The sequence below is a fragment of the Parasteatoda tepidariorum genome, chromosome X1, assembly GCF_043381705.1.
Source record: "Parasteatoda tepidariorum isolate YZ-2023 chromosome X1, CAS_Ptep_4.0, whole genome shotgun sequence".
Classification (NCBI taxonomy): Eukaryota; Metazoa; Arthropoda; class Arachnida; order Araneae; family Theridiidae; genus Parasteatoda; species Parasteatoda tepidariorum.
In genome coordinates this window covers 29,294,269-29,315,406 of record NC_092214.1, presented here as the reverse complement: position 1 = coordinate 29,315,406, position 21,138 = coordinate 29,294,269, and the positions used below count along the sequence as shown (strand labels likewise).

At 27.3% G+C, this 21,138-nt stretch overlaps 1 protein-coding gene across 1 annotated transcript in view; it reads right to left on the bottom strand.

Annotated features, from left to right (window-relative positions):
* Positions 1-20,585, bottom strand: part of LOC107457150 (zinc finger protein ZIC 4) — a 32,921-nt gene extending 12,336 nt beyond the window's left edge. The window contains exon 1 of the mRNA XM_016075231.4: positions 19,422-20,585. Within this exon, the coding sequence (XP_015930717.1) occupies positions 19,422-20,436 (1,015 nt within the window). The 5' untranslated portion in view covers positions 20,437-20,585. The remainder of the gene's footprint in view (positions 1-19,421) is intronic.
* Between the last annotated feature and the right edge of the window lie 553 nt (positions 20,586-21,138).

Sequence of the window (21,138 nt, the reverse complement as noted above, 5' to 3'; positions counted from 1 at the left end):
TAAATAAAAATAATAAAGAGTTATGAAAATTTTTTGCATTGAAATATTTGTGGACATATTTTTAATCCCAAAACAGTGATTTCTTCAAAATTATAGCTGCACAAACCTCGTGTTATCGTAAAACTCACTTTAATAAAATTGTATAGACAGATTTCAAAGGCAATTTTACCCGTGCGTATTATTTATTTATTTAAATTTTTAAAAGGAGAGACTTCGCGAACTGGAGAGCATTTGTCTGCCATACTAACTTGAGACATTATTTCGTGGGTAGTCAGAGTAAAAATAAATAAATTTAAACTTTCGACATTTTAATTCTCGTATGATTCACTGCCAATGCTAGTCTTAAATCAATTTGAATACATTTTAGTAATTATTTATTCCCGCAAATCAAACATCTTTCTCGTTTGTTGTTTACATTCAAAGTCAATAGTTGAGTGTGATGAACTTATAAACAATCATCATGAAATAATTGTTACATTGTTCTTTTTTCAAATTGATACTCAAAAAAATAAAAAGGAAAAAATCCATTAAAGTAGGAATTTTTTAAAGGTAAATAAATCACGTTAGTAGGAAAATTTGGATTTTAAAACTTTAAAAATTATTTCACACCTTTAAATGAGATTCTGTTTTCGTATTTCTGAGTGGTAAAATGTAGACAGAAATGTTTTTATTCTATTTAAATAACTAAATATTGCAAAGAATTTGTTAATATATGCTTGCATACAATTTAATACTCTTCTCATCGGTAAAAAGATATGGAATGAAACAAGATTGTTTGTATTTGTGAACAAAATATAGTCCCAATATTTTTTTTTACTTAATCTACCTTAAAAAATTAAAAGTTAGAATATAGCCTTTAAACAAAAAGTTTCTATTAAATTTCGTTATTATTTTTTTAGTTTATTAAAAACGTATCTTTATAGTAGTTATAAAGAAACTGCGAAACTAAAAAATGTCGAATACTATATGTTTGGCGATGGCAATACAATGTATAAAATTGTTCCAATTCTAGGATATTATGAGTATAATGTGCAAAGTAAATATATTTTAAAAAAAGTAGAACAACTTAATGACTTTTGATTAAAGGATTTGATTTTTACTTACTAAAATGCAATTTTAAATGATTTGGTAGACTAACATAAAATGGGCCAAAGTATTTGTACCAACGATGTTCTAAGTTACGAATGTAGTTAAAATGTAGTTTTTCTAAATAACTTGTAGTTTTGATCCTCAGAATATGGGGTGAAACAGGAAAAATATTGTCCCTTAATTAAGTCTGGAGGGGGGTTGAAATTTCGGGCCTCTTACTGTAAATTGCACTGTGTATTTCAGCATTTACTAAGGAACTTTTAAAGGGATAATCAAATAATTTTTGTAAATAATTGTAAAACTCAAATTCACAGATAATTGTACGTGAAAAATTTTTTATTACTAATTATTTTTTAATTGTCAAAAAATGTTTGAATTCTAAGGTTTGAATTCTATGGCATACATATTTTTACATAATTTTTAACTATAATTTTTAATAAAAAAATTCAAATAATGAATGGAATTTGCGACATAAATTAGAAAATGAAAATTCAAAAACACGACTTTTTTTAATGTTATTCAAGAGAGAAAGTTAAATTAATATTGAGGAGCCCGAACTTCACCCGTTTTCTGCCAAAACTATCAAGACCATTATTTCTAGATTACGGCTGTCTTCCATATTTTGAGGGGATCAAGAATCTAAATCCCTTAAAAACGAAATGTGTTTTTACAAAGAAAGTGCCAGTTTTCTACTCAAAATATTTAAGAATCCCCCCAACCAGTAAGATTGCAATACGTGACAATCTATTCAATAGGTTAAAGGTTAAGACGTACCATTTTTATTTTGAGCATCGTACAAGCGATTCCACTTTCATTTTACAATGAATTATATTTCATACCATGTACGGCATTAGAAATTATTTTCATGCTCTTAAAGAAGATATCACCTTGGATAATTGGATGGATCGTATAGTTTCATGCGCACTATCTCTTTCATCATCACGAAAAACAATTGGCTATAAAACTTTCACAATGCCACAAAACTAAATGGTACCAAAAGTTATGTATATTCATAAGTAAGGAGTAAAAACAGGAAACGTGGGTACCTTCGGTAGTGGAACCAGTAATTATCTAAATATAAATTTCTTTATAGTATCACCCTAAAGGATATACGCTTAACACATTTTTAAAAAAGCAAATAGAATAAATATTACAGTATTTATATGTGGCAATTGAATTAGTGCATTAAAGATCTTTCAAAGAAACAAATTATCACTCGAGTTGAAACATGGAATATGACAAAAAATAATTGAGCATAATTTTAAAAATGTGGGTTAAAATATTTGATAATGAGTTCATTAATTATTTAAATATTCATACGCGCTAGATCAGAGACCTAGTAAATAAACGGTGTCATTCCAAAATGCAAGTTTGGCCTGTTTTAAATAAATAAAAGTGACACAATTTAAAAACTGTAAAAAGGGCGTTAGTGACACATTTTGGGCAAAAAGAGTCATCATTTTAAAGCTTTTCATGACATTTATTAGCAGTTTGCGGAATAAAAGGTTTCCCCCTAATTAGTGGTAGTTTTTAAAATTGTATTTGCCAGAAAAGTAAAGAAGTTAAAATTATTTCTCTCTCCTTTATCATTCAAGATGATGTTTATTATCAACTTAAGAGGCAGTGTTTATATTTATCTAAGCCTTCAAGCTAACTGAAGTACAATAAATCATCTTTCTATGGGCCTAACTTCAAAACCGAAAGTTCTCCGAGGTTTTATATTTATATTAGAGGTGGGACGAATCTAAAATTTTGCAAGTTTAAAGTCAAATTCAAGTAAAGCCAAATTCAATCATATGAATCATCCATTTAAAAAAACAATTAAAAAATTTCAATATTTAAAATTTATATTAAAAGTAATTTTTGCCATTTAATTAAATTATTTAAAAATATTTATTTAAAACTAACTAATTTTAATTGATTCAAATACTACGCATTGAAAAAAAAAACTACACGAATCAGCATTATATATTTAATTGTTCAATATTTCAATCACAGCTAAATTCAGATTAACAACAAAACCTTATAATTTACATCAATTATTATTTGGTCAGTATGTAATATAAAAATGTAAGTAGACTAAATAAAGTGCAATACTTCAATCTATATAAATCAAAAAAAATTTACCGCTTGTTTAGTTTAAATGAAAAAGTAAACTCAAAAGTATGATGTGTTTAGTAAAGTTAATTCTAACATATTGGTGAAGTTAATGTTAAATAAATCAATGATGCATAACCAAAAATAACATTACATATTACTATTATGGATTGCTGAAACAAATTAAAACAATTTGAAAGATATTGCTAAAAAAACAAATTAGTAAAATATACTGAAATTATAAATTTCCTATGGACAACATACAGATTCAAGTGTTCAACAGTTTAGAAATTATAAGCTTTTCTGACATAAAAATTTTGCATAGATTCAATGATATATATATATGTGTATATATATATATGTGTATATATGTGTATATATATATATGTGTATATATATATATGTGTATNTACTTCATTTTTTGCTAAGATTATACCTTATTTTTGACTAAGACTTCAAAGGATATAGAAACACCTAACAATTTTTGATTATAGAGCAAACCAATCTACTAGAATGAAGAATCTATAAGAGGTGTCACTTCAATATTAATGGTACAGCTTTTAAAACCAATTTAATGTCTTTGAGATGATTGAAAAGATTAAGTTTTTAGAACTGTATCCACAAAAACAGGCTTCTCAGAATTTACGCTTATTGAGGAAATTTATCTCAAACGGGAAGGTTTTGAAATTGTTTTTGAGCATTTATATATATATGGTTAACTTTTAAAAATTAAACCAAAACACTTAAGCGATTAAAATATAGAACATTAAAAAATGCGTCTGCATTTCATCATTAAAATTAAAGGAACTGTGTATAATAATGGGTACAAGTATTTACATTTCTTTTAGAACAAAAAACATACTTTAATACATTAAACAAAATTTAATACATTTTTACGGTAGTCAAAGTATTAGAAGAAAAATTTTGATTAGAAGTGTAGAAAAGAAGCAAAATAAGAGATTTTATGCTTTAGGAAACTTTTATGTGATTATAATCGTTATACAGGCGATATTGTAAACACTTTGTACAGGCGATATTGTAAATATTATGCATTACACTGGGGATTCAGCGTTCGGCTGACCACCAAACTGCTGGCCTGAACCCAAAGTCAAGAAAACTGAGATGGGCACAGCAGACCCTGGCCTTCTATGGGTTATCGCGCAGCTGTGTTTATCCTTAGTATAGCATTACAAGATTTGTGTACTAAAAAAGCAGAAATTAAAATGCAAAAATAACAATAGTTTAAATGTGTGACGAAATAAAATCAAAATACATTGAGAGAAACTTATGTCTTCAGGATTACTTTGGCTCTACCTTGTGTCAGAGTTGCTTTCTAGATATCAACAAAGGTTTATGAATGAGGTAAAATATTAAAAAAAAAATATTTTTATTGCAGAAACTTTCTTGTAACTGTAACTTCTTCAGCAATTTAAGTCTTTTGATGAAGCTTCATTTTTTTGAATTATCAATTTTTCAAACAGTTCAGTTTCCTTTTAATCACTTCCTCAAAGTAAACTATATGCCAGAGTACACTGGCCCATTGTATAAAGCACAATGGAATTTCAGTGAAATAAAATGACAGGTCTGAACTATCCCGGGTTTACTTTGACATAAAATTTTTAAAGCGTTACTTTTTTCTTTTAACCATTAAAATTTTAAATGCACTGTAATTTACAAAAAACACAGTCACAAATAATAATTTGAAAAATCCTATTACTAATAGTACTGGACTAAATTTAAATATTGCGAAAAAAATGGGTCAAAGTATACGTTTATAGTATTTATATGAATTGTGGGAAACAAAAAACTTTCGTAGACTATTAAAGATAATGTTTTCATGTATTTAAAAATTCGTAAATATGTGTTTTTTTTTTTCAGATTTTCTTAAATTTGTTTAATTAAAGAAAATCTCAACACACTTGCTTTACACTATATTTTCTTGTAAAATCTACTTCGACTTGATAAATATATTTAACCGTTGTTAAACGTTAAGCGATGTTATTGTATAGTTTAAAATAGTAAAATAGAACTAGGTCAACTCACAATTTTATTTAATTAAAATTTCCTTCTTTTATTTATTTTTAATTTTTAGTTTGCTCTTAACGTTAAGCAATTTTATGAATAAAAACAAAACATATCTTGAATTCTGATTTTTTAAATCTTCCGTTAGGAATCGCTTTTAGTTTCACCCAACAAATAACGCTGGTTTGGGATAATTTTTAACTCTATACCTTTGCGTGTATAGATTCTTTTACGCTCTTGTTTAAAATTTCTTCTCATTCAAAACCTAATAAACATGATACTCTACTTCATTTTTTGCTAAGATTATACCTTATTTTTGACTAAGACTTCAAAGGATATAGAAACACCTAACAATTTTTGATTATAGAGCAAATCAATCTACTAGAATGAAGAATCTATAAGAGGTGTCACTTCAATATTAATGGTACAGCTTTTGAAACCAATTTAATGTCTTTGAGATGATTGAAAAGATTAAGTTTTTAGAACTGTATCCACAAAAACAGGCTTCTCAGAATTTACGCTTATTAAGGAAATTTATCTCAAACGGGAAGGTTTTGAAATTGTTTTTGAGCATTTTAAATATTACTAATTAGTGTTTTAAATGATTTTGAACTCATTACGACTTTATGCAAATGATCCAAAATACGGTATAAAAATTAAGAGTTAAAAATAAATTTTTTTAAAGAGCAAAATAAAGATTTTTTGTGCTGTGTGGACAGAGCAGAAATCTATAAAAACAGAATCGTGAAACATTTTACTTAAAGGCCTTCAATAAGTGATGTCACACTTGAAGAAGAAGAGATTCGTGAAATTGGGAAGTTGGTGACAAGGAAGGATGAGGAACAGGAAATGGGATACACATTTTGATTAAAATAAAAACATTTAAAATCAAAACATTAAATATTTTTATATTAATTAATTTCCGTATTTTTTTTTCATCTTACGTTTATTTTAAAAACATATGAAAATGCTCTTTTCCTCTAAGGATTTTATGCATTAACATTGAAGATTGATACTAATTAAGTTAAATTATTGTCTGATTTTTTTCTCTAAATCTGCAAGCTTATTTTCTTTCATAAAAATAATATTTAAAGCAAAATATATCAAATTCCATTTAAAATAAAAAATACTATTACTGATTGCTGTTTTAAATTTATATTTTATTAGTATTGCTTATTAATTTTTTTTGAACCATAATTTCACCTTAAGCAATATAAGCACGCATGTAATCAGCATTAATGTTATGCTCCCAAATATCGCTAAAACAGATTGTTATAATTTAAAAACAAAATTTGAAATATGGTCTATAACGTATAGTGCTTGATTTCTGAAATGCAAAGATTATACTTAAGTTGCACCGTTACATGTTACAAGGGAAATAGGGGTATGAAGTGGTAACATTTTGTGACAAAGGGGATGAAGGAGCTCAAAAGTATTGAATAAAATACTGATAGTGACAACAGTAGATGTGACAATTATAGACAGTCCCATAAATAAAATCAGATTTCAATGATTGAACATAATATTTTATTTTCTAATGGAATTTCAAAACATTTATCACGTTTTTGCTTTAAAATCCTCTAAAATTCTAATCTTTTCCTGAAATAATATTTTAAAGTTGAAATAATAGCTGCTTTCAGATATTAAATGTAATGTGTAGCTAACAACCATTTTTTGTTTCCGGAAATATTTGTATACTGCAAGTATATTTGATACTGAAAAAATTTACAATCTCTAAATTTACGAGTTAACTTTTAAATGAATAGCTTACATGTTACTTTTGAAAAGAAAACCAATAGATCAGGTTTACAGTTTTACTTTTTAATGGATTTTTTTCTTTTTTAATTTCCTCAAAATTTTAAGATCCTAGAATTTCAATATCAATGACAAACACTCAAAAGAAGGATTGTTATTAAACCATAAAAAAAGTCTACTTCAATCAATTACGTCAATTTAAGTGCAACATTTTATATTTTATACAAAATTTACTTTAGATTTCTGTAAATTAATTAGTCTAAAACTATTGGTCTCATAGATATTATTTATTGCTAAAAAAATCAATTTAAATTGATCTTCCCATAATTTAAATTATTCCCTTTTAGATTTCGCTTAATTATATTTCCATTTAAAAATTAATATTTTAAGATGAGTATAATAGTTAAGGAGTGAAATAAATAGTAGTCTAAACTCCTCCCTTTCTGATAAGCAGAATTCGTAAGAATTTTCAGAGACAAAAATTTCATGTTGCGCTGTTAATTAATAGTTGATATATCCTTTGTTGATATTTATTAATGCAAAAATATAATATCAATCACATGTTTCGTTAGCGCTTTAAAATAAGTGCGAAAAAAGTCAACAGAGAACAAAAAAAAAAAAAGGCGAAACCTTTTAGGTCGCAAGGTAGTTACCCTAAAAAAATATCCAATTAAATATGAATGAGCAAAAGGGTTTGTAAACTAGCAATTATAAGCAACATTACAAGACAGTTTTTGTATGTTCTAAAGAATATTCGTTGTTTTCATTACAAAATGTATTTTTTAAAAGTCTCGGTTTTTGATATGAATGTGTAATAATTTTATGTAATAAAAATTTCATCCTGTATTATTAGCAGTTTAGAATTTTTTTAATATTTATTTATTAAAAACATATCCACATGATTCATTACAGCCGTAAAAATAAGTGAAAAAGTTAAAGCATTGACCTTTCTGTTTCGTGTTATCTTTAAAAACTCCAATTTAACGTGATCAAATGATCATATAGTGCACAGCTTGTAAACAATTACCAGCGACATTACAAAGAAAAAAAAAGAAAAAAAACAAGATTGTTTTCATATCTGCTAAAAATCATTCTTTGTTTTCATTATAAAATGAATTTTAAGAGGCTTCTGCTAAAAAGAATTTGTATTTCACACTGCTTTCTGAATTGTCAGTTGATAATTTTCTTGATTCTTATTAATTAAAATATGTATCCACGTGACAAGTTATGATTTTAAAAACAAATGCGCACAAAGTTAAAACTGAACACTGAGTTCGATGTTCTATCTTCGAAAAATTCTAATTTAACATGCTCATACAGAGAATACGTTTGTAAACAAACAATTACCAGCAGCATTACAAGAATACAAGATTGCTAAAGATAATTCCTTGTTTTTAGCAGCAGATATTCTGATTAAAAAACTTAAAAAAGACACCTTCTTATCAGTTGAAGATAGCAAAATGACAAGATTTCTTCCTAATACTCATAAATATCTTCAGGGAAAACTGCCTTTTCTAGGTTTTTCTAGCCCCTCTGACAAGATGACAAACATCTCCATGTTGGGCTTAACGATACTGACTCTAAACTTGACCTAAAGGTCTTGAAGTTTAATATTCTTGCTAACATGAAAACAAACACAATCGTAAACAATTCTAAAGAAATCTACCCCTGCCCTAGAAGATGTACTAATAAAGTCGAGTAGGGTAAGTTTTTCCTATCTTAGAGATCACATATTTCTATTTTTACGAGTACGCGATAGTATCTTGGATGTCCCCTATTTAGGTGTAGCATTTGAGTCTTAGAAATAGAAATATAATTTGAATTTCTTTCTATTCTAAAAATGGTAGATAATCTCATAACTTTGCATTAAAATTAAATTTTTTATTTATCCCCCCCCCCCCTCTGTCAATAAATGAGGGAATCAGTGAATGAAAAAGTATGTATCATTTATAGCGGGAAATAATGCCAAAAAATGTTAGGTCACATATATGAAGGAGGAAAAAGTTTGTCCTGATCTAAAATATGAACAGAAATGCTGTAGAAGCTTTATTAACAAAGATGTCAAAAATAAAGTCTGTGACATTATAAAAGAAATCAAAATCAATAATTTTAAAATTTTATCAATGTTAGTCTTTTTTTCATCCGTTCACCTCCTTAAATATGGAAATAAATAAAAACTAATTTGTATTTCTGGCCCTGATATAATGCTTTATAAATGCATGCACAAGCGCATAAAATAAAAGCAAAACTTTTGGAAATTCTTATGAAATAAGGCGAAAGTACCCCAAAAGAAAATCAATTATTTTAAAACGTAAATTCAAAATTTAATTTTTTATGTTCCCATTTAAACTGTATATAAACATATGAGTTATTACTTATGTTTGCTTTTTTTGTTTATAAGTTTTAATTAATTTAGTAATTTATTTAAACAAAATGTCTTTCTGAGGCAAACAATTTTTTGCTATTTTGTTAAATTTTTCTTTTGTGTATATAATGTACTTTGGGACCCTGGTATTTTTCGTAACATGTATTTCTAGCATATGTGCTTTTATTTTTTTCTTTTGAACTTTTTATAATTTTAAGCAATTTTCAAAATTGATTTAATTTTAAAATTTCTTTCTACATTTACTTTTTGATTAATGATCTCAAGTGTAAATATTTTTGACTTCACTTTTAATATAAATTCCAAAAATAGATATTAAGGCAGTTGCCAATGATAAACAACATATTTTAAGAATTTTTTTCTAAAAATTGCATACAGTAATGGTTTCAAATTGTCATTAAAATGTGAGGAAGAGACAAATTTAACGAAATCAGGCGAATTTTTATCGAAGTTAATCATAGTAAATTTTGAGACAAATTCATGCAAAAAAAAAAAGGATGGTTTATTCTCAGTTTCTTTTTTCTTCTTTTTTTAAATTTTTTTTATTGCTGGATGAGGTTAAAAGTTGGTCAAAGACCATTCTTAGAAATGCTTTCAAACTCACCGATAAGGGAACTGACTTAAATACCATTAATGCAATATTCATTGTCATTGATCTGGATACCTCGATAATGATTTGTCAGTTTTTGATGATAAATTTCGTGATTTTTTTTCACTTAATTAACAATAATTTGTGACCATTTTTTTGCGTCATTTGTGGTGAGGATCATAAAATATACATTAAGACCAGTTATTATGGGGAAAAAAACTGCACCATTTTCGTGGTGTAACAATTAATAAGATTTTTGATCATTGTTAAATTACATAAAAAGTAATTAGAGATATTGCTTGCATGTAATCTTTGCGCAAATGTAATTTGAAAGAGCCTAAAAATTTTTACATTCGCTCAGTTTACTTAAGGGAATTGCTAAAAAATGCTAAAAGTAACAACTATATAAAGAGGAACTCGGTTTCCCATTTTCCCGACTAAACTGTTTTTTGCATATTTTTAAGATTGTGGATTTTTGCGGCTAAAAACTAAAATCACTGTTAAAAAGTTCACTTTTTCAGCTGATTTTTCAAATTTTGTAACTTAATAATTAGTTAGAATGTGCTAATTTGCACATCTTAATAGTTACTTTTGGATCTAAGTTTTCCTCTGACAAAAATGTAGCAGCGAATATAACATGAAGTGACATTTTGATTTCAAACAAAACTTTATTTTGGAAAAATTTTGCCTTTAAATTATGTACAGACCATATCAGTAGTTGCTAAGTAATTCCAAAAAAATATTTAAGCTTCATAAAGATGGGAATGATACAGTAAAAAGACTGTAATTGGAGAAGGAAAATTTTTATTCTTGTAATTAGTTTCTTCAGAGCACTTGAAATGAAGACTGACGGTTTTCTTAAATTTATAACTACAATGTGGTTAAGGTTTAGGAAAATTATTGCAGAAAAAGCAGAGACAGGGAATAAATTCCTTTTCTTTCAGACTTTCCAGATTTATTATTTTTTTTTTAACAAATGGTATTGAACTTCTGAACTAAATAAAAAAATACTTGAAAATTAAATTTCAAAATCTTAAAATATTTTAGCGACTATAAATTACATTACAACATTTTCGAAATGTTCAACATCTCCCATAAAACCAATGTGTAGGGGAGAGTAGGGTCAATTGTAACATTTTTTACTTAACTATTTTTAACTAACAAAAAATCCAATATATTATTAGTATTAATTGACAGACGAGTAAAGTAGACTATCCTCTACTAGAAAAAAAAATAAATACCTTATTTTAAATGTTATTATATTAGTTATTAACAATTTTTGACAGTCGTGCACTTGTTACAATTGTCCCCACTTACGGGGTCAATTGTAACAGTTCATAAATTCAACTAAAACATAGTTAATTATACATATTATCATAGTTGTGATATATTTTTTTATTGATCAAAATAGTAGTGATATTTTAGGAGTAAAAATAATAATGAGCAGAGACCTAAAGGGTTAAACTTTTAACTTTAAGGGGTTAAAAATTTTAATTTATGCTGTGAAAGGTGACAAATAAAATAATGCACATGCAACATAATATAAATGATATAGGAAACTATTGGTGGTTCTTAAAGAGTTAAGTAATGGTTTGTAAACATAAGATTATTTATTTTCAGCTGTTACAATCGTTCCTTTACTTATTGTTACAATCGTCCCCAAGACGCCATTTCAGCTTCATTTGTTTAGAACAATGCTAGTTAATTAACAAAGCTAATTTTTTTATTCAAATGTTAATTAATGTGACCACTTACATATTCGGTTAATAATTTTTATTTGTTTAAACAAAATCACTTTGTTACAATATAATATTCTAATACCAAAAAAAGTACTTGTGCAGCTTGAAAATATCTTTTGTGGTGTAACTCTTTCAAGAGTACATAAAAATGGTTGCCAGCAGGGGTGCACAGGTAGATTTATTATATACACCTTGTGCGCCACCTAGGAACCAAATCTAGAACCCAACACTCGAAATTTTTGCTCTGTTACAATCGTACCCTGTTACAATTGACCCCACTCTCCCCTACCTAAGGTTACGTTAACCAAAGAACGGAGCAAATGAATAGCAAAACTAAAATATTTGACCCGCTATCACCTAAACAGTATTTGAACTCATTATCGTGTTAAACACTCCTGTTACATAGAAAAAAATAAAAATAATAAAAAATGTAACAGAACAGAAGGAATGATCAAAAAATGAGGAGCCCCATCTATCGAAAAACTTTTGAACTAAAATCAGGAATTATGGAGAGAAGAAATTTATGACCTGTCACATGAAATTGCTGGAACTTTTTTTAACCTTAACCGATTTCCAGTTATACATTTTTGATAGTCATCCTATCTGTTCTTACTTTACAAGTAGATGCTCGTAACCAGCATCAGGCAAAAATTATATTGAGTGGAATTAAAAGCATTTCACTCATTCTTTTATTTTTTTTTTATTATTTTAAATTAACTCGTACTATTTTTTTAAAAGTGAATATTCTTTCATTAACAAAAATTAGAAAATTTTGCTGCGTCATCGACGCAAAGTGGTTTTCTATAATGATGATTTTTCTAATCGAGAGCCTTATTTCATACGTTATGTTAAAACTTGCATTTTCCATCTAATTTGATTTTCATTGTTTTAAATTCCTTTTACTGTTTTTAAATTCAATGTTTCTTTTAGATATATTGCATAATTTTTACTTAGTTTTCTTTATAGTGCACAAATTCGATATTTTTCTTAATAAATTGCTCGTTATTTTAACTTTTTATTCTGTTTCACTCATTCACTTTGTCTAAATTCCTTTTACTTTAGTTCGTTTATTTAAATTTAATGTTTTTATTTCTTGTCTATTCTTTTAATAGTGATGTGAATTACTCTGTACTATGCATTATCCAATGATAAATTTGCACTCTCCCCATTTCGCAACCGGTCCAATTTGTTCTTTCAAGCGAAGATAGGGTTTAGTTTTTATACTATGAACAGATCTAGCAACATGAATAAAGCATAAATAAAGGTACAAAAATGGACATATCATAGTTTCGGTTCTATAAACAAGGACCTTCTTCAGTGTCTAAACACAAAAATAGACGCTGAAGAAGGTTCTTGTTTATAGAACCAAAACTATAGAATGTCCATTACTGTACTTTTATTTACGTTTTGATTTACCTAGTTTGCTCTTGTTACTCTTTAGATCTACATCCCTAAATTCAATTTCATTTTGGGATAGATTTTGCGATTCCTTAATCGTAGATAAAATGATGTTGATATTTGTTACAAAGAACAGTTATCAAATTCAAGTCTTTTGATACTTGTACATAAAAACTTCGAAGTCAGACCCAAAGTTTAAATAATCCTTTATATACATCAGGAAGGAATTAGTAGATCTTTGCTTATAAGGAAAAGAAGACCAAGAGAGAAGAACGATTTATATTCATTTTTCTCAAAAATGATGATTTGATCGCCGTCTGTTGTATTTTGAGGATTACTAAGTTTTAGCAACTCAATAACGTGAAAAATTGGTTCTCCTCGAGAGTTATTACATTGGGAAAGTGGACCACTGTGGAAATACTCTTCCTTTCCAAGCGCTAAATAAATTTTTTTTTTCGAATTTTCTTTTATGGCCATAAACCGCTCTTCTCCTGTGGTTTTCAAATGTAAATAGACAGTTTCCACCAAATGTTGACCAAATATTTCGATATTTATATTTTCGTACAAATTAAGTCTTCAAATTCTACATAATTTTTAAGTTGGTTTCCCCGACAATTTCTAAAAATATTTTTGTTTTGTTTAACAACTAATGCTTAAAATTAAAATTAGGAAGTGATCCTGAAAAATCGGAATTCATAGAAAACTCTCGCCAAATTTCGTATTTTTTCTTTTACGATATTTAAGTATTTTTTGATAAAAACAAGACAGTTTTTGAGTTAGGAGAATTTGAGTTCTAAAATATTCAAATTGTTTATCCATAAGTAGTGCAGTTTCCATTAAACTTGATATTTTTAATTCAGATTTTATAGCTTATATTTCAATAAATAAAATCTCACTTTTAAAAAATTTCTTTAAAAGAGGTACAATATTTACTATTGAACTCGGTAGTTATTACTTCTGAAAGCTTTTAATATACTAAATTTCTTATTTACAAAATGAAAAAAAAAAGAAACTGGTTTTCTTTGCAGGAAACACGAATTTAAAAGAAATGATATTCCAGAAATATCTTTGAAAATATAATTTCAGATTTAAAAAAACTTATCGATTTATTATAACTAATTTAAACATCTTTACGGTCATATTCTTTATTCACACTTAATTCGCGAGGGCTTAGAAGAAATATTTAACAGCATTTAATTCTGATTTATGAAATTTTTATTTTTATCTGTCGTAGACTAAAGCAATATTTGTGTAGAATATTATTAGTTAGAACCAAAATCAAAAATATATTTTGGTACTTATGAAACAGTTTATAAGTTATAGGAAATATATAACAGTATTGGACAATAACTATCATATTACTGTTTAAACGAGTAAACAGTAATGAAAGAAAATACGAAATGAATAAACTAAAAATTTAAAAAAATAAACTAATTTAACCTTTCAGGCAAAATAAATTAAATATGGTTCGAAACAAAAGTTAAAATAAATTATGTGTGCAAAAGATAAAACAAACAGAAAAATATCTTAGAAATGAAAATATTTTCTACAAGAATAAATCCATTAGTTTGAAAACTTAATACTTTCTATAAAATACTTAAGAGTATAATTTTCTTAAATTTAAAGTGTTTTAAAAGGTAGACTATTTAATAAATTAGAGAATAAAAAGCATTTGTATTTTATTTATGTAGCTTAATAGTAAGCGCTAAATTCAATAAAACACGTTAAGTCGTCAATCCGTAGCGTGATTGTATATTGTATTTAGGCAACCTGATATCAGGAAACATCGTATGTTAGGCTAAGATATACTTTCACGAATCTTCTTAATAGCTGTTATCATGCAACTCATTTGAATAAATGCTTGAAAAATAAGTAAAGTTGAAATAAGAAGGATATTTAAAGTAGTTCTCCTCAGCAGCCAACTTGGAAAAATTCGAATTTATTGCTGAAGGAAGTGCCAAGTTCTCACTGACTTTTGCTATCTAAATTTTCGTGAGTATAATTAGCTTTAGACATTTTATTTAACTAAATATAAGAAAAAACATTTAAGCAGCAATAAAAAAAAATAGTAGTCTCGTTGGTTTTTAGTGAAAGTAGTATAATATAGGAGGGGTGACTCATAATTATCTTTAACTTTAATATGCAATAACAAAGAAGATAAATAAAACGGTTAAGTCAAATTTTTTTCACACATTTGAGCAGCAAATAAAGTTTGCTGCTAGTTAATAAAGTTAGGCATAATTTATGTCACTCTCACGTAAAACACCGAAGCGAGAGTTTAATTTATTTATTTAAAGAAACAAAGGGCTTTTAATTTAAAATTAAAATTTTATAAATTTTTTTTAAATTTAAACTAATATTAATTTTTTTTGTAGATTTCGTATTTTTCCTTTGGTTTAATATTAAAATACATAAATAGTACAAAATTGTAAAAAAAAATATTCCTAGCACCCCACAATGTTAAAGTGGTAGAGAAATAGTAATTAATATAATCTTAATTTATTTAATTTTACAAATACTTATAATCTTTACTAACCAATTAGCAGGTTTTATATATTTGTTTCAGTTGATTCCATATAGTGGTAGTAAAAATCAATGTAAATCATGAAAATTAATTACAACTTCAGATATTAAAGAGTCTCCCGTTTAATCGGAAAAATTTGACATGAATGAATATGAAACAAGAAAACCATATAAAAATTACCACGTGTCTCAAATTTTATCTGCACGTGCCAAATGGAAATATAAATTGATCTAAAGATCAGTTTTTTTTTTCAATTTGAGAAAAATAAAAAGAATTTCTTTTAGGGGCATTTTTTTCCCTCAGAAAATTATGTTTTGCTGCACTCAAACAATAGTAAAAAGTTCTGTAACGATTATTTCAAGAAAACAATCCTCAGCAATCCTTTAAGTCATTATATGAAGCTTAAGCCGAACTTTCAGGAAAATAAAAATTGAGAAGCGAGGAGCAAAAATGGAACATTTCAGATAAAAACCCAACTTTGTTGCACGTTATAACGAAAATATAAATAAAATTGCTATAATATCTTTAAAAATTGTTATACTTAGAAAAATGTTGATAATCAACGGCAAACAAGAAAATTTTTTAATCATTTTAGGTGAAGTAATTTTTCAAATTATTACGATGTTTAAGATCTAGTGTGCCCTTACTGCAATTAAAAATGCAAAATACAACTAATAAGATCAATGTTTAAATGAAATATTGGTTCTGACATTTTTACCACAATGTGGTTATTAATATTAAATAATTCCCTATCATTTGAATGTTTCCAAATAAAGTTTAAATGGAGCGATTTTGGAATCCTTGGGAAAATGTCTCGAATAAATTAGACCCTGAATCTGTAGATATTCAAATAGTACAAAAGTTTGCCAGTTGCATATTTTGTACAAAAAGCAGTAAAAGGTGACAGATGAAATATTATAACAAAACCATAAATAGTTGTACCCAAATTAGTATATTTAGAATAATAAGGATTGATCTTGAAAAATTTTTTAAAGTTTTCAGATTTGAAGATAATTTTAGTTCTTGAAATTTAAGTTTTCATTTAGAGTACCTTAATTTTTTTACCAAATTCTTTTTAAAAATTTGTTATATATTCATAAAAAAACTACAAATTTTTATTTAATTATTTCCCTCAATAATTTATTTTTGAATAGTCTGAAAAAAGGATTATATTGGAAAGGGATAAACTTAACAATAAACAAAGAATGATAACATTTTTATAGTGCATATCGAAAAATAAATTAGCATGGTAGTCATAAATTATTAATTATAGGAAAACGTTCGTAGAACGATTTCTGAAAAACTTTAAATACATAAGTGAAAGAATATAAAGTAGCAAACTTGTTAAGTGAATATGAAATACAATTATGTAAGAAGAAATAAAATGTATTTAAAATATATTTTTTGTAAGATTTGTTAATTGCATAAAAAATTAATTTTTGAAAGAATTAAATTGTAATAAAAATGTAAAAGAAAATTTCAACTTACCAACGAAGTAAATCCTTTGAATTTTTATTAAGTAAAATATTTCCTAATGATAAGTTCGCATCAAAAAATTTTGATTTGTGTCACTAACATCATAAAACTTGTCTTAATTTCAGATTAAGAAATGTGGCTGGCATTTTCAACTTTTTCACTGAACCATATTTTTGAAAATATATACTTACTTAAAAGAAAACATGGATAACGTTACTTCCTAAAGCATATTTAAAACTTCTTACCGGAATCGGAAATAGTCTTCAGATCTCAAATACTTAACAATACTTACCGTTAATGTTGTCTCACAACTTAAAAGGCTTGTTCTTCAAAAACAAAAATAAACTTTTCTTACGAACGATTAGTCTTAAAACTCAGTCTAGCTGGTTACAAGATATGACAAAAACAGAAATCATTCAAAATAAACGTTGTGATATTTTCATTAAGCTTTACTTAATGCAGTTACTTTTTTGCTTTGTGATAACTGGTGAGCTATTAAGAAATTTCGATTTTGGATCTGACTGAAAATATCACTAACTAGTATTCTGGAAAATAAAAATTGGTATAAATCTAATCCCTTTTCGCAATATTCATTTACATAAAAGTTTTATATATTTAATAGCGGAAAATAATTGCTAAAATACTCTTAAACCTACTTTATCGTAAAATTTCATGGTTATTACTTCAAATTTTTAATTTGTTAAAAAAGAATTTACTTCGAAACATTTTTATAAAAATTAAACTATTACAAAGTATCGAGTAAATTACACTGTACAAAACTACATCATCCACTCAGATTACTTTAGCAAAAAATTTGAAATATCACGACTCAATAGGGAATAATATTCCCTGTAGAGAATAATTTAACGGTAAAACATTGCAAATAAACATGGAACAGCTTTCTTTCTCAATTTTGAAGCATTTTATTTGGTACAGCTAACGACGATTTTTATTTTAAATTTCTTCCACATCCAGTTTTAGAGCTTATTTGTATAATTATGATTTACATATTTTATTATTTAAAAATGTTCATTTTACATTAAAAAGTTTCTACATAATAAAATTGCCTTCAAATTAAATTAAATTTCGCGTATTTGATATAGACTTTTTTAATCAAACTAATTTTAACGTATTATTTTATATCTCGCTTATTTCAATTTGATATATTTTCTCCAATTGCCATTTTGAGTAAATATCATTAACGAGAAGTTCAAAAGGTCTCAAATCAGTTTTCCGACTTTTTACCTACTCGTAACTGATCACAAACATTTTCTCTAGACAACAAAATTAGAGAAACAATTTTCAAAATAAAATGCTTTTTTTTATAATAAAAATTTAAAATTTCCTTTTCAAGCATTATATGCAAAATAATTTTATCAACATAAACAATAACTTTTTTTTTTTTGTAGTTTTCTGCAACTCAATTTCAGATCATAATAATCTAATTTAAAGCTCGTGATTATTTTATCAAATATGTCCAAATAACAATAAAAATTCTATCTGTGGAAACTGTGTTAATATTGACTAAATATTTGACTATTACTTTAATTTAAAACAATACATTTACAATCAGCTCAAACTTAAATATTTATTGTTTACTAGTGTATTTTAAACGTTACGCAGTTTCAAATATATTATTTTTATGTTTATTACTACAAATTCTGCATTTTGCATTTAATAACAAAAGAATTAATTTTAAAATTCATTATTACTTTTAGCAATTTATAAAGAAATTATTGACATGAAATTTTTTTGTCAGTTAAAACTTTTCAAACTTATAACTATGCATAATTTGTATGAAAGCTTATAAATATTGATTGAAATAGCGTTGAATCACAAGTTTTTGAAATTATTCTTCAATTACCTAAAAACGCCAGATTTGTACTAAAAAAAAAAAAAAAANAAAAAAAAAAAAAAAAAAAAAAAAAAAAAAAAAAAAAAAAAAAAAAAAAATAACATTCTACCTTAAAGTGAACAATTCCAATTACAGATTTCTTGAAGCAAGTAATTCATGCTTCAACATCTTAATTAATCAAATTTCGATATTTCAAATTCATCTTCCATTTAAAAGTAAATCAATTATTAGTCATAATTATTTCTTGTACATAAAAAAGGAAAACTGATTTAACTCTTTACAAATGCCTTAAAATTTTGTCTTAGTTATCTCTTACAAATTAATACTATTCTTTAATTCAAATTTTACAATGATGCAATCGGTATTCTTATGCAGAAAAAGACAAAAACAATCCCGCATTGATCATTTACAATTATTACTAATATTGCATTTTTTTTACATTTTAAGAATAAACTTAAATGATAATTTTTGGTTGTATTTAGTAAAATCCATACCTGTATGTGTTCGTTTGTGAATTTTTAGATTTTCAGATCTTGCAAAAACTTTACCACATCCAGGAAATGGGCATGGAAAGGGTTTCTCCCCCGTATGTACACGTATATGATTGACAAGTTTATATTTTGCTTTAAATGGTCTGTTATTCCTAGGACAATCTTCCCAAAAGCAGGCATGGTTGGTACACTCAGGGCCACCAACATGCTCCACTGCTATGTGAGACACTATCTCATGCATTGTACTAAATGTTTTGTTGCATGCTTTACGTGGCTGTGGAACATCTTGGTCTATCCAACGACACGTTAGCTCTTGTTTTATGGATGGTCTCATGTACCTGAAAAAAGCTCCAGGAGTTGGCATAGGTGGCATGTGTCCATAACTTCCACCCATGAATTGATCTGTTCTTGGTCCCACGTGATTAAAACTGTCTGATCTAGCGTACATTTCAGAACCTGGTAAAAGACGCATCTGTCCATGATTGTGTGTATGATGATGATCAAGACTGGGAAATAGAACATGAGATGTGGCGGATGGATCTGTGGCATGGTGTCCATGGAGTGTTGATGATGTGGAAACAAACATTCCATGATGTCCTTGTGAAGTATTTGATAAAGGATCATGGGCTGCCAAATTGTTGGCAAGTGAAGGCATATGATCCCGTCGCAATAGAAATTCTCTAGCTGCGTAACTCCCCACATGATGATGATGGTGATGATGAGAGTGTGATACACCGTAACCATTTGTCTGAGGGTATTGATGATTTGTTTGTGAATGGTGAACTACATCATTGTGCATCCCATGCTGAGGACTCAGTTTCAGACTTCCCATGTGCCCAGTTGAATCTATGAATGGATTGAGCATGTCCGCCGCTGTGGCTTGGACTTCCTGACCCCCACGGTGATGGACGGTCATTGCCTGAGAAAATGGGAACCCTATGCCGTTGAGTCCAGTATGCATGTGGCTCATATCCATGAGACGAAGATTCCTTTTCGTTAATCCGTTTAGTTGCTCCATTCACGTGCTAGGAGGCTAATAACCGACGCATTCCGCACTGTTGCATGCTCCCGTATTTGTGAGCTTACGCAAACTAAAAGTTTCTCGTTCCTTTCAAGACGGCGTTGCGGAAGGAGGGTGGGGTACTTGATCCCTGCTTGCCGAAAACCGATTACCGTTCTCTTGTCCCTCCCCAATTATTGGGTCATGACTGCTGGTAGGCGTGGTTAAGAAGCTGCTCGCCAATCCTTGCGGCCTCTGTACCCGCAGTGTTAAGCATGCAGGGGGTGGTGCTCGACATGCATAAGCTGTCATTCGAATTCTTGGTCTAGGTAATCTAGCTGGGTATCCATAAATGTATCTTTCTCTTCCGAATTTCACACGTGTTTTCCATGTGTTTTTTAATCGATTTGAAAAACGTTTTCTTTGAAACCGTGGTATTTCTATTTACAAAAAACGAATTTTGTAATTAAACAGAATTATTAATTACATTTTTATTTGTTAATAATTATTTTATAAAAAAAAGTATGCAATATAAGAAAGATTGGAATATTAGTATTTTATCTATGTCTCTGAAATCTAATTATTTCTGATATAAGTTGTTACTTCCATCATTCTAATGGTTTTTATACTTCATTTAATTACATGTGGGATTAAGATTAAAGGAAATAATAATTACAAGGAAGAAATTAAGTTTTTAAATGTTTTTTTCTATGAAAATTC